The 16,342-nt window shown below is 33.7% G+C and overlaps 1 protein-coding gene across 1 annotated transcript; it reads left to right on the plus strand.

The window, feature by feature from the left end:
• Nucleotides 1-4,347: 4,347 nt before the first annotated feature.
• Nucleotides 4,348-6,134, plus strand: LOC132302208 (protein JINGUBANG-like). The gene has a single exon (XM_059799077.1). It carries the CDS (start codon nt 4,411-4,413, stop codon nt 5,647-5,649), a length of 1,239 nt encoding a protein of 412 aa, XP_059655060.1. The 5' UTR covers nt 4,348-4,410; the 3' UTR covers nt 5,650-6,134.
• Nucleotides 6,135-16,342: the final 10,208 nt, after the last annotated feature.

Raw genomic sequence — 16,342 nt, forward strand, 5'->3', positions numbered from 1 at the left:
CTGTACTCCTCTTAATACAAAATATCATCCATCTGTAGTAGTGGTCTAATAATTGTATAACAATCCATCCACAATCCAGAGTAGGTCATTCAATTCATTGCTCATATGACATATATGAGTAGGACTGAACTTTTATGCTAAATCCACCCCTCTATCCAGTATTGGCAAGTTATAGTGTTTAAACTAATACCGACCTAGTATGCCATCGTCCCATACCGGTGCATACCATCCTCCATCCAAAATAGTTGATAAATCAATAACAATTAACCATCAACCATACTCCAAAATAAGCATAAATACAGTCCATTATATGTATGAACAAATTATGCAACCAATTTAAAATTTAGATATTACAATATAGTTCTTATATTACTGAAATAAGACTATTAATTTAGTTTCCTCAAATCAAACTTAACTTGATGCAGTTTAATAGAAACTCACTATTAACTTATTCCAAAATAAGCACAAATATAGTTTAACATGTGTTTAACAAATTTATGCATCCACCAACAGATTTAGAATACAGGTACCAGTCCTTGAATCTGATAAACTTAGGCTACACAACCAACTCCTCCGAACAGCACCATAACTAATGCAATGTACCGAAATTTTAAACATGTTTAATTCCATCTAAGAACACCTATATTTAAACAGTTATATGCTCTTAACACAGCTGAAAACATGATTCATAATTTAAGATCAAGCAGAAAAACCCAATTGCTAAAACAGTAAGCAGTTTAAGTTAAATATTCAATTATCCACCTACGAGTCCTCTATTTGATCTTGGATTAATTCCCATCCTCAATAACTGAATGTGAACTTGCTTCTTAACATTATCATTAGTCTCAAACACTTAATTACAACATTCAGTAGCTTTAAACAGTTCCAGAAAATTCAATTTCAGCCAAATGAACCTTAAAAATCAGTTTCTGGACGTTTTAAGAGAGAGCAGGCTCTAGAAATTAAAGAGACTGCTCTTTTTTTCTTTAGAGCCGGCTCTAGGCTCTTTAGAGCCGGCTCCACAACACCAAGAGCCGGTTCCAACCTTCTAGGAGCCTGCTCTAAGGGATTTTAAGAGCCTGCTCTCTTTTCCCTTAACAGCCTCCATCCGTTTCGTCGTCTTCTCCGATTCCTGTGAGTACCAGTTCTCTGTAGTAACTTTTAATACATATTTTAAGGTCTAATCTAATTCCAGATTGATTATAAAACAATGATATACAATCAAAACTTGAATTGAAAACAAATTGTTACACAACGGAGCAAGGTTACAAAGTTACAGTTTTATTACTATCTTTTTGAAACAACCAAGAATAGGTTTAATTCCATGAATTGAAACATTGATTAAACATGCATAAAGGTTATAATTAAGCCTTAGTTTAATCCCTGGAATCTTCCTAAACATGCACAGAACATAGATTAAAGAGATAGAGCAGAACAAAACTTACCTTGAGTTTTAGACTTTGAAACTCTAAACTTCCGTCTCTGAATTGCTCATCAACCCGTCGACTCAGAAGCACCCCGTCCAACCTTCATTGAACCTCTCTGTAGTGTACTCAAACTCTCTCTCTGTTTCTCTGCCCTCACCACTCTCTGTATCCCTCTGTAATGTGAAAAGAGTTTATGTGTTTTGTTTTCTAAAACCGTAAACCCACATAAATAATATATTTATAGGCTCAATACTCCAACCCTAATCCTTGTATAATTAGAGCCCTAATGAAACCCTTAGTTAGCCCAAGAAAACCTATGTTTTAACCTATGTCGGCTAAACATACATAAATCCTTTAACTTAATTAAACTACAATTTAATTTAATACAAGTAATTAAACTAAAACACTTTAACTTAATTAAACTACCATTTTAATTTAAAACAAGTAAAATATAAGTAATTAAACTAAAACACGATTAAATAATAATTCAATTTAAAGCAAATAATTAATTAAACAAATAAAATGCAATTTAAACAATAAATTTAGTAAAAATGCACATAAATAATTAAAATAAATTCTAGGACCGTCTTCTTAAAATTAGGGGTATTACACCTTGGGCCTCTTCCTTGTTTTTGGATTTTGCTTAATTCTTTGTTCAAAGGCGAGGCCGTCGTGAATTTGCTCTTCGTGCTGGCTCTAACCATGCTAAAGATGAGCGGCAGAGGGAGGGGTTGAAGAGGAGGAAGAAGACGGGGGTATTTATGTAATTTCACAAATAAGTATTAAATTATTAAATTTATTATTACATAGTAGGATCAAATTCAATATTTTACGGCTCGGTTAACTGGTCGGACTTGAATATTGGGGTAATGTAATCACTTTTTAAAATATAGGGGGTTTTCTAAAATAGGTTAAGAATTTATGATCCAAAATTGAAAGTAGTGGAGTTTTTTTGAAATTAGCCTTAAATACAAATGTGAAGATGAAGTGCACCACCGTGCCCCATTAGGTCCATGTCACTCGTGAGAACATTTCTCTATTTTCATTCTCATTTTTTCAATTAATAATTTAAATTTCCTAGTGTGGATCTCATCTCAATCAGTTACTTACTTGTTGAACAAAAAAATTATAACATTTTGCGACCTTATAAGATAGAAGAAACACATTACGGCATTACTCAGTGGTATATTTGATAGAGCGTCTAGTTCTTCGAGTGAGTGTACCTATGTTCGAATCTCATCTCTACTAATTTGTCAAAAAAAAAAAATCCCAAATTCCTTTGACCCACTCACAAGTCACAAAATAACAACTCACCTTAGTTTTTATCATTACAATCAAATATTCCTTCCGCACATTAAGTGATGGGAAATGTGAGTGACACTGCTAGATGACACTTAATTTGAGACGGAGTGAGTAATTTATTAGATGAGCTTCTATTATTGGATCCGGATCTTGTTGTACAACATAGATGTGTACAGGAATTTTTTAATTTTTTTCATTATTAATTATTGTAATTTTTTTTTTTGGACACCAAATTACTGTAATTGAAACATATACAAATATATACTATCTTGTGTTTCAATCTCACCCATGAATGTTACACATGACTCATTCTATACAGCATTGAATCCCAATTTTCGATTATAACATGCCAACGACCTTACTCTTATGGAACAAAAGCAAAATTGTGGTGATGAAATCTTATTGTATATGGACCTCATTTCAATTTTCATATATAAAATGAGTTTCACTGTCAAATGTTAAAAAGGGCTATAAATTTTCCTGGTAAGTAAAAACATTATTTGATTTTTTTTTTTTTAATCTTGTCATTGACTCATTCCTTTCGAGGAATTTGCCCAAAGGAAGGCAAATACCAATGAAGAGAATAAGCAAAGTGTTCCCACATATTATTAAAAGTACAGAGTACTCCACAAGTTAAATTAGTTGTTCCCTAAACGAGCCATTCTGTCAATACATTTTAAATTCAGTGTGTGAGAGAGAGATGCTTCCATGTCTTTTGATGGAACCTTCCTTATCCAAAAATCAAATTGCTTTATTGCTTTAATTTGTTTATCACAGCTTCTTTTATTTGTTTTTCCAAACTTAAATTCTCTAAAGATAAGAGGACTAGACTATTCAAAAATGGGTTGTCCAACTGGTCCCTAGAACTACCAATTACCAAAATTGGCGGCTAGCTAGTGGCACAAACATTTCCAATCCTTTTTACACAGCCTCATACATTATAATGATGATGATAATGATAATAATGAAAGAACAACTCCCCTGCGTGTACCCATCTCATCCTCAACAACCTAATTAAAAAAAAAATCCTAATTAATTATCAATATTAATATCTAGATTTTTTACCAGTCTTCTCAAACAATCCCAAATGGTAATTTACCAAATTCTTTGGTTAATCTTAAATGACAACTAAGTTGTGGGACATACCCAATTAGTTATGAGCTTACATTTAATCTACCTTCCTAGCTATAGATGTGCTACAAAAAAAAAAAAAAAAAGCAAGCAGCAAGTTGTACAAACTAGTGGGCCACACAAATGAGCCCCCACCAATTGATGTGAATTGGCTTGCTGCCAGCCCCAAAAGACAACCATCTCCTTGTTGTCCCGCCCCATTTGTGGAAGTATCTTGGAACTTGGGTTACCAAAAAAGAGGGTTCATACCCTTTCATCAAATGTGTTAAAAAATTGCAAACATATATAGCTGTGATCACTGCAATTTTGGTTCCATTCAGACACTGTGATGCAACCCATTTTCTAAAATCTGATTCCACCCCTCAAATTGGATAGTCAAGTCAGTCCACCCTGGCCCTTGAAACCCATCTTCCAATTTTTTGCTAGAATGCGCCATTTTGCTAAAATCCGCCTATCCTTCATATTGACTCTTTATTTATAAGCATGTTATACTCAACCCCTCACCCACCCATATTCAATTCAATATTCATTCATTCTCTCTCTGTGTCAAATGGGACTTCTTCCATGTCCTTTGCCTTGCCATACAAATGAAGAAGAATCTGATCCTCGATCTCAGTCTGAAAGCCTCCAATCAGATACATCATCAAACACCTCCCTCTACTCTCAACCAAGTCTACCATCTGTCCCTTCCCTAACACCACCTCCACAACAAAATGAATCCACTGCCGCCGCCGCCAACCACCACTGCTTGTCCACCCTCAAAGGCCCCTCCTACGTCTTCGCCCTCTCCCTCGCCGGAAAACACCTCTACACCGGCTACTCCAACAGCGATATTAATGTATGCAGCCGTGATCCATCTACCCTCAATCATTCGACTATGGTAGCAACCGGCCACAGCGCGGTCAAGTCCATGGTAGTATTGGGTGACAAGCTGTTCAGTGCACACCAAGACCACAAAATTCGTGTCTGGAAGGTCGATAATGACACTCCAAACCACAGATACAAGTGCTTGGCCGTGCTACCAACGTTCAATGACCGCGCCATGAGGCTCTTCTCGGCCAAGAACTACGTCCAAGTCCGCCGGCACAAGAAGTGTACATGGGTTCACCATGTCGACACCATATCAGCACTTGCTCTATCCAAAGATGGCTCTGTTTTGTACTCTGTTTCTTGGGACCGGACGTTCAAAGTGTGGCGAACATCAGATTTTAAGTGTTTGGAGTCCGTTTGGAATGCCCACGACGACGCCATCAACGCTCTGGTCTTGTCGAATGATGGGTTTGTTTACACTGGTTCGGCTGATAGGAAGATAAAGGTATGGAAGAAAAATGAAGGAGAGAAGAAACATGAACTTGTTGATACATTAGAGAAGCATAAGTCAGCTGTTAATGCTTTGGCTCTAAGCAATGATGGGAGTGTGCTTTATTCTGGCGCATGCGACCGGTCGATAATGGTGTGGGAGAGAGATGGTGGTAGTGGTGGTGGTGGAGGAGGGCATATGGTGGTGGCAGGTGCACTTAGAGGGCATACTAAGGCTATACTGTGCTTGGCGGTTGTGTCAGATTTGGTGTGCAGTGGGTCAGCGGATAAAACAGTTAGGGTTTGGAAGAGAGGGGTTGGGAGGAGTTATTCTTGTTTGGCAGTGTTGGAGGGGCATAATGGTCCTGTCAAGTCTTTGACTGTAGCTATAGATAATAAAAACTCTTCCGGATCTGGGATTTCTTATTTGGTTTACAGTGGGAGTTTGGATTGTGATATTAAGGTTTGGCAAATATGGGTACCCTTTTGATGATATTCCTTTCCTTTTAATTTTTTAATTTTATTCTTTTTTTTCTATGATTTTGTACATTATACTGAGAAAGTTATACTAGAATATTGTTTCTTAATTTAAAAGGTTGAGCTGCAACAGTATTGGTGTACTTTTGACTGTAGAGTCTGGACATAGGAATATATAAAGAATAATACTAATTGCCTTAGTTGGCAGAAGAAGAAATCTCCTTCTTATAACAAGGTGACCCAACAAAATATCAAGAAGCATTGTTCATATATAAATGAGTGATATATTTTTGGTAAAATTTCAAAAAAAAAAAAATCCTCAATCATTACTAAAATTACAAATACTTCCTAAACTATTTGGGTTGCAAATCGAACCCTCAACTGTAAAAAGGTTGCAAAAAGGACCCTCTTGATCACTTGACTACATTTTTGGGCGACTAGAGGGTCAAAATTACCAAAATACCCCCACCCACTTATTAATTTATATAAAAATGGTAAAATATCATAAATGTACAATACCCATAATATCTTGAAGGACCATATTGCAACTAACCAATAATTCAGGGGTTTGTTTGCAATTTTGCTTAATAATAATAAACAATATATGGAATAATAATAATAATAGTAGTAGTAGTAGTAGTAGTATTAATAATAATAATAATAAATTGCTTGATTGCAAGAAATGTGAATCACTTTTAATCCCTGCGAATTAAAAATAAGATTAATAATAATAACAATAAGAATAATAATAACTAATAATAATAGTAATAGTAGTGATAGTAGTAATAATAATAAAAATTTAAAATAATAACAAAATTAAATTGCTTGATTAGTTGCTTGATGGATCTATATACCTATAAATAATTTTTGCAAGCTCTTAAATTATTAAATAAATAAATAAATAAATTTAAAAAACGATGATAGTAAACATATATGTACATATACACGTATATATGAAAATATACGTGATAAAGAAGGGTTAAAGCAAGGGATTTGACCCCTCAATCAGATGAGATGCAGGTCAATTGGCGAAGAAGAAGTGACAAAGAAAATCAGCAAAAAACGATTGATGCAATAATGACTTAAGAAGGGTTGAAAGAAATAGGGCCGAAATCAGAGTCAACCTTAAGGTATGTCATCTTTTGCTAAGAAGTTTGATAATGTTGAGCTTGATATTGAAAATAACTTAGAAGGCAAAGATGAAGAAATGATTGATATTAATTTGCATAATGATGATTTGATTGATGATGAAATGAATGAGATTCAATTTGATTATATTAAAAAAACTGTTAGTTACAATATGACATTTATTTTACCACTGATATTTAAGGCAAAACCTGATCAATCTTCTAAGTTAAGTGGTGATGTTGAAGAACCAGATAGTGAGGAAGTGTCGAAAATTGTTGGTTCTAATCACTAGTCTAAACTTTCAGCACCTATTGAACAATCAAAGGTTATGTTACTGAAGAAAAAGGTTCAGTACCAATTAGAGGAAACTTTGGCAGGAAATGGCCCAACAAGAGCAATTTTGGAGAAACCAAACCATCATCACAGGTTAGCACTTAAGGCCATTTTACGTCAAAATCTGGTTAGAAGGAATTCTAATCTCCCGGGTGTTAGTTGATAATGGCTCAACCGTTAATGTAGTATCTACAAAGATAATGAAACTTCTAAATAAAACAAAAGATGATTTTGTGCCGACTGACTTGACTGTCAGCGGTTTTACTGGTTCAGTGGCTTAAACAAAAGGAGTTCTTTTGCTAGAAACAACGGTTGGAAGCAAGACATCTATGACAGTTTTATTTGTGGTAGAGACCGATGCAACTTATAATGCTTTACTCGGTCGAGATTGGATTCAACCCAATTATGCAATCCCTTCATCATTACATCAGTTTTTAATCTTTTGGAATAGAGATGAAGTAAAGATAGAGTGGGCAGACAAACAATTGTTTGTGGCAAGTGTCAATTCGGCTAAAGCACAATTGTATGAGGATGATGTCAGCCCTATTAAGCTGATTACAACTAAAAATCAAGGGAAGCCTTGGGAGGCAACATGGAAGAAAGAAATAACCCCAAGAGATGTTGATGAACTTTGTGGAGAATTTGAGCGACCGACTACAATTTTTGTTCAAAGGTTGGACGCTGTGATACCCTCTAATTTCAGAACACGGGTTGATCAAATCCGTGCACAAAACCAGGGGATATCAAAACAATTAAAGTATTTAAACAAGCACATATTACAAAATGAAATAAAAAATAAAAAAATACGCTGAAGAAAACTAATAAATAGTAAATTCATTAATAATTCTCCAATGGTTACAATTCGGGAATTCTGTAACTCAAGGACCCCTTAACCAAAAGTTACTATCCAAAATTTCAGAAGCAAATAATAATGTCAAATGAAATAATAATAATATCTTACTTTTAAATAAACTGAAAGAATGGATAAGTCCTCCAGTTGCGGATCCTCAACCTTGAAACTTGAACTTTTAATAATCTGAAAAATAAATTGCAGGTTAAACCCTACGAGCAAGCTCTCTCTACCAAGCCTCTGAAAAATAATAAATAGATCATCTCTACCAAAACCATCCCTAATAAAGCTTAAACTTTAATATACAATGTTACAAATATATAAATACTTATATATATAATACAATAATCCTATCTATTAATAGGTTCATTAAATTGACAAAATCATTCACCAATGATTAATTATTAATCATACCTAAACCCATCCCCCATTTATAATTTCTTTTTTTAAAAAAACTCCTCTAACCTTAATTCCACCCTACACAGTAATTTAATAAAATAACAAATTTTAAATTAAAAGAATACCACATTTAATCCAAAACCAAATAATAATCTCAATTATCTTTATCACATTGCTAATGTCTATACTTTGACATTTAGTCCATTTCTCTACCAATATAATTTTACTAATATAATAAAATAATAACTGACATTTAGGTACTAGATTATTCTAATAAGAATATCCAATCCTAATCAACTTATACGCACAATATCTATAGATAAATTTTAAATCATCTAACACATAACAATTTAATTATGCATTGACAATTCAATCAGGCCATTATAAATATATTTATTTATTTATTAGCAATCCAACCATGCCTCCTTAAGCATATTTACTTATAAAATTAATTAACAATTCAACCATGCTTCACATATATGAAATTATTCATAACTAATAAAACAATATATTCAAGCCTTTCACAACTCATCCATGCCTACAATTCAACAATGTACTAACTTTAAACTTAACTATAAGCCTAATCATACAATGTACTAACCCTAAACTTAACTATAAGCTTAATCATACATAGACTTCACATGCAAATTATAAGCATGTCCATAATTTAATAACCACTCTATTACGATTTTAAATCAACCATACCATCTACAAATCAAGATATACCAAATAAAATTTATAATATTTAATAATCATAAATGATCTAAATATACACATATATTTTATAATATATATGTATGTATAATACATTCCATAATAATTGTTGATTATTTAAATCAAATATATACATATATATCAATAAATATATATATATACAATCTTCCATACTTATCATAAATTAATTAAACCATATACCTGTATATATATAAACAATTGTATATATATATATATATATACACACACACACACACACACCGTATACCTCCTTCTATAATAACTTATTAACTAATTGTTTTATGTAAATAAATGCTACTAAATATTTTAGTAACACTTAACGGCTATCCAAAACCCAAAGAATATGTCCTCTAGTGGCTGATTTCAACACTCACAGACTTAAAATTAAATCTGTAAATGTACCGGACCCCACAGGACCTTACCAGGACATCAAACACCCCCGCACGCGCTCCCACGCGCCGCCACAAGCTCCTCCACTTGCTGCACGTGCCCCCACGTGCAAAGACACAATGGCAGGCACATCCACGCGCCTGATCCACTCTCGGCTCGTGTTGGCAGCTTCTAATTGGTTGCTGTTTGGTGCTCTAGTAAGCTGCGATGCTCTGGATCATCTCCCTTTCATCAACTAAATCAAACCATTAGATGCTGCATGTGTATTAACTTATAATGTGCCGCAATGCACTCAATCCTTTTAGTATTATTTTTAAACTTCAATGGCTCAGATTCACACACACACACTAAGCTATGATATACTGCCCACACGAAATCAAAACCCCTATTTGATGCGCCGATTTGTGTTAACCCTCCAGTGTAATGTTAAACAACTTTAATGTATATGTGTGTGTGTGTGTGTGTATATATATATATTTCCAAAATAATTCTAACACTATTCTAAAAAATATAAAATAAATCCAGAAAATTCTAGAAAAATCTCTAAAGCTTAATTTTATTAATTTTGGGCATAAATGAATATATATAATTATATTATGATCCATTTAATCTAATTAATCATGCTACGCAAAGTTAAAGCAAATTATAAAAATTTCAGAAATAAAGTTTAATTAACCTAACCTCACATACAATATTTAAATTATCAAAACAATTCATATATATATTCATATATTTAAATCTATAATTTTGTAAAGAATAAACATGCTCATCTAATCTGATTAATAATTTAATTTAATAAAATAAAATTATAATTTTGATAATCAAGGTGATAAACTTATGAGTTCTAAGGGGAGAAGTAGAGAAGAACTCGCCTGTTTCTTCCAAATCCGACGTCCTATTTCTCTGATCCGGCTTCCTCTTTGTCAGCCATTCTTCTTCTTTTTCTAACTCTCTTATTTTTCAAACGTAAAAATTTTTTAACCCTAAAGTCTTATGCGTATATTTATACACATTAAAAATCCAAATTCTTTTCCAATTATGACTGCCAAATAAAATAATAATAAAATAATAATCTTTAAATAAGAAATATCTATACACATATATATTATATAGTATATACATATTCCTTTCATATATATATATATAATTATAGAAAGATAATTATTGTAAATATCTTCATAATCATGGGTCTTTATTAACTAACCCAATAAAGTTTCATTCAAGCCCTAGACTACATCTATTGGTCCCACTCCTTTTAAGTCGAAACCAATTAACTTAAATAAATAAAATAATTAAATGAAACATATTAAAATAAATAATTCACAATAAAATCACACAAGCTTAAATACACACAAATAAAATAAACAATTCACTCATAGCATTCCACAAATCAAGCACCATATAAATTTAACAAATAAAATTACAAAATATAATTTAATTAAAACAAGACAATTTATCTATGCACTTAATTAAATAAAACAAATCATAATTTATCTATGAACTTAATTAAATAAAACAAATTATTTAAAAATAAAATAAAAGTAATTAATTTTAATTAATAAATCCTTTAAAATATTGGGGTATTACATTCTTCCCCCCTAATAAAAGGAATTCTGTTCTCGGAATTCACGAATCCATGAAATGAAACTCTGGTTATTTATCCCAAATTTTTATTTTCCGTTATCCAAATATTTGCCATGTTAGATATCTAATATATAAATATCTATAGTAATATGACCACCATTCATGTATAAATTGCTCAAACACCTAGTGGTGTAATATACGAACAGTCAATGGATTATATATATATATATATATATATATATATATATATATATATATATCACCATCATATGTCAAAACAATCCAGATATTAATGAACATAATACACTTGTATCTAATAAGTCATGTCTGCATCTATCTCGAATAGAAAACATACCCTCAATTCTTCTGAGGTGCCCATGCATTACAAGGTGTGGCATTGTTGTGACGGCCCTGGTTTTTCAAGCCAGTGCATCCTGTGATGAACCGTAGTTTGACCCGATAGCGGATCTGAAATGCGGAAGCGAAAACAGAAAACAAGACTCTAAGAAGTCAAAGTGACCATCCATGAGGTCGTGGAACTCAATGAGAACTGATGCGGAAGCAAAAGACCAACAATATGACAAATAAGCCCCCACAGGCAAAATAGTCATTTTTGAAAATTGTGGACTTGGGTGCCACCGAGCACACCGCTGGAAGGATAATGAAAAACTAATCAAGATGGACTCAAGAATCGCATGATTCGGAGTCCGGATAAAGGAGAAACGGCATGACGAAGAAAAACGAGCACTTAAAGCAAAAAAGGTAAACTTGTAATTATTCAGGAAGATCCGAGTGCAACCAAGCATGCCGTTGGAAAGACAGCGAAAAATTAGTCAAGTTAAAAAAAAAGTTCACTCAATTTGGAGTCCAGAAGAGGGAGAAATAAGTATTTGAAGTTGTGACGTCACGGCGGCCCGACGAAGGCCATGGCGCGCCCGGTGCCCATGCCCGCGCCCAATGGCATGCACATGTTGATAGCAAGAAAAAAAAAAAATTGAGTGTCCAGAACTGAGGCTTGAAACGGAGGTCGAAACGAGTTTTTCTGAAAAAACACGAAGAAGAAACCCCCCCTAAAATTGAGTTTTCTATCCAACTATGTAGAAGGAAACGAAAAAAACTCACTGTAAAATTTCCAAAATGCCCCTAGATCAGAACTGGGCAAGAGGGCAAAAAGCTGCTACAGGATCTGAGATCGAAAATGGGTTACCAAACGAATTTTTCTGGAAAAACACAAAAAAGAAACCCCCCTCAAAATTGAGTTTTCTACGTGATTATTAAGAGAATTCAAAAAAACTCACTGTAAAGTGCCCAAAATACCCCTCCATGAAATCTGGTCATTAAGGCCAAAAAGTTGCTACAATTGAAAACTGGAAGCTGAAACTTCACGAGGGATTTTCGATGCCAAGATGATATTTTCTGAAAAAACACGAAGAAGAAACCCCCCCTAAAATCACATTTTCTAATCAATCAAATTGAAAGAAGAAAATAAAACTGATGTGAAAAGTCTAGAAAGCCCCTAGATCAGATTATGTAACAAAGTTTCAAAATGATTCCATGGGAGGCTCATTTCACCAAAGAAGAAGGTTTGCACAGAAACGACCATGCACGCAAACGTAACTTACCTATTAGGACGTGCTACAATGGTCCATGGCTTAAAAATACCACCGATGCAAAATCCGACCCCCCAACGGGCAAAAAGGCAAAAATAAACAAGAAAATGAAAATTTGAAAACTAAAATTAACAAATGATTTCAAACTACCGTTTGGCCCTTGGCCACACTTCATACATCATTAATGAGACCCTATGAAAGAATAAAAATGGAATTCCCATACCCGATGCAAGCATAGTGAAGCAATGACTCGGCATTTTCCAATATTTTCATAATATTTCATGAAATTAAAAGTTACATAGAATACAATATAAATGTCAATGGCCTCCGGCCTCATCTCATACATGTCAAATACATTGAAAAGAGTGTACTTATGTACACTTTATATATTTGGAATCAAAGAATACAAGTTTTGACATATGAGCTACTAATAGCATTTCATGTTAACATTTTCATGAAAATGATACTTCAAGTCTACGAAACTTCCATGGCATAGTGTGCATCCCAAATCAAGGTCCTTGTACCTGAAAAATGTCCCAACTACGTGGGTGAGTAACATAAAGTTACTCGTAAAAAATGAGCATGCATCGACCTAACATTTTACAATTATATCATCTTAAGGTGAAACATGTTAAAGAGGCTCATGCCACCTAACGTCTATGTCAAAGTGAGACTCAAGGATCATCCTAAGCTACTCATACAATTGAAATGAACTAAGGCATACAAGTATACATGCTCAAGTACACTAAACCGTATTAAAACATGATACACGACATTCAAGCACACATTCTCACAAGTATACTAAATCATGTTAAACATGATATGCAATATCTAGCATACATACACAAGTATAAGATATATGTATAGAGTACTCATAAATCAAGTATACAAACACAAGTATACTGAGCTAAACATATACGCACAAGATAAGTATACATGGCACAAGTATACAAAAATGAAATCCGCACACACAAGACAAACATACTAAGCGTAAATACACTAGATAGAGTTTAGATACACCAACAAGGATACAAGTTCAAGTATACAGTTTTAAGTATACTAAATGAGATCAAAATACATAGGCAAGCACCAATTCTCAAGTTACAAGTAATCCATGATTAACAACTTGAAATTGAATGCCAAATCAAAGTAGAAAGACTAGGACATGTGGTCACTAGACCAAGCAAGTGTTTCCGGGTAATTACGACCCACAAGGCACTACCTAGTGCGCACATGCATAAGTTATTCCGGACAATTATGACCCACAAGGTACTACCTAGTGCGCATTTATGACTTAGAAGACTTTTGTCTTCGTACTAGAGCTAAACCCTAGCCATCACGTGAAATATGTCCTTACAAGCTTTCCAAAATCAATAAGTCCAAAACTTATACAAAAATCAATAAGTTAGACCAAACTCAAACCAAATCCACTAATGCATAAAACCATATTCCATGCACAAATAAGGTTGAATCCACACAAACCATGTCCTAAAATTCAAGTTTAGATAATATATGACATGTCAAGCCTCCAATATGCAATTTATACACCAAAATAAGAATATTTTACAACAATTGAACCACATTACCACACTAAGCCACAAGTACTAAATAAGTCCCAATTTAGTAACTAGCTTCCAAGGTAAACAATTATAATATTCTAATAAGGTATACACCTACACAAGATATATCTTAACAAGTTATGCAAGTCAATGATATTCTATATCATGCTAAGTCCAATTACTATTTCAAGATGTCTCAAGTACTAATTCTACATCAAATTAGTAACATGCTCACAAGGTGATTAAATAGACTACATTTCAAGGGATTATCAACCTATTACTTCCAATATCAATTTAAGCGACCAACACACTTAAAATAAAATTAATTAAGCTCATTAATTAATTTTTCTCTAGATTTTCAAACATATCCAAATGTCCTCAATTTAATATATGTTAAAGAACTCACCAAGGCTTACTTAAATATCACATTACAAGATGGTTTCATGCTTGATACAACTATGTGAATTAATCTTTCACAAAAGATAAATATTAAATAAATTTTGCAATTCTTATTCAAATGCTCCAAATTTAATATATATTACATAACTCACCAAGACCTAATTTACTAGCATGCCACAATTTAATTCTAAACTATATACCATCATTAGAATTAAATCCTAGACAAAGAAAATAAATAAATAAATTCTAAAAACTTGAACAAGGCATGCTCACAAGTTGTATATGCTTATAAAATAATCAATATAACAATAATATAAACCTAAGACATCCCCTACATTAATTTGAGATGAAAATCTCAAAAGCCCACCGAAAAAAAAGTGCTCCGAATCTGACGATACCGAATGGTTTTGTTGGGGACAACACGATCTACATGAACCCACAAGAAGCCCCATCAAAATCACAACTTGACTTCAAACCCGAACTCAAAATTTGGCCAAAAACGAGTTCTAATGAGGGGGAAAGATGCGCGTGGTTAAGACAAATACAAAACACGAAGGCACTTCGACTTTTTAACAAAGGGAAGAAGGTTCAAATGAAAGAAGGGTGGCAGCCCCCTTGGGCTGCCATACCAGGCTTTGGTCGTGCATGGAGAGGGGAGAAGATGACTTTTTAATTTTAAGTCCCCCTATTTATAGAAAATCTCAAAAAGTGCTCCGAACAGGTCCAAAAAAGTAAAATTTTAGTAGACGTGCTCAAACGGCGAAACTTCATGAACGAAAAAGATTCAAAATGAGAAAATATGAACAACGAAAGAAATGGTGTCAAAAACTGAGTTCCGAGCAGAGAGATATGCCCCGAACAAGTTCGGCGGCAACTAGGGCCAGAAACTTTGAAACTAGAGAAAAACGACCAGAAGGAAATTCCATGAGTACACGACTCGACGAAAAGTGAAAATGAATCTCGTACGAAGATTCAGGATCAAAATGAGGCAATTTTGTAATAACTTTCATTAATTGCACAATGGCCCCTCCAAAAAGTGAAAACTGCACTAATGGCCCAGAATGAATATATCTCCCAAAAATATTTTCTTAAAAACCCCCGAAATAAAATATCTTCAAAAGATATTTATGAAAAACACCCCAAGAAAAGAAAATAATTCCAAAGAACTTTGCATCCATGCCCCTATGGATACTGGGAGTAACCACAGTACTTTCTTGGAAAAGTAAAGAAACGTATTTCGTGGAAATCACTTAGAATGAAGATACGTGAAGTCAAAAACCAACTCTGAATACAAAGAGTGAGGTTACGCCAACAAAGTGATAAACGAGGAAAAGACAAAATAGGGAAAAGGACAAAACAGGGAAAAGGACGAAAAGTGAATAGTGTCGAAAAACGAAAAATGTAGAAATGAATCGGTCCTCAAAGGAAGTCGTCAATCCAAAGGAAAGAGTCTCAGAAACCATTTCCGAGCACTCGAGATGACACTAAGCGACGAGAAACTGAACTCAGAAAAGAAATTTCAACGAAAAAAAATTCATCCGTAAAATTCTGAGGAAAAAGAAAAGGAAGAAAATGACCGAGTCATTATAATTGTACACCATGCCCTGATGCAACTGCTGTATAGGCTGCCTCTGCGGTGGCGGTGGTGCTGGTAAGGCTGGAAATGTTTGAGCCTGCACACGTGGAATCTATGGAGTAGGTAATGGTTGCTACTGTCCC

Source organism: Cornus florida, unplaced genomic scaffold (genome assembly GCF_030987335.1).
Source record: "Cornus florida cultivar Cherokee Brave unplaced genomic scaffold, ASM3098733v1 CherokeeBrave_3.0.0_Hap2_Chr04, whole genome shotgun sequence".
Lineage (NCBI taxonomy): Eukaryota > Viridiplantae > Streptophyta > Magnoliopsida > Cornales > Cornaceae > Cornus > Cornus florida.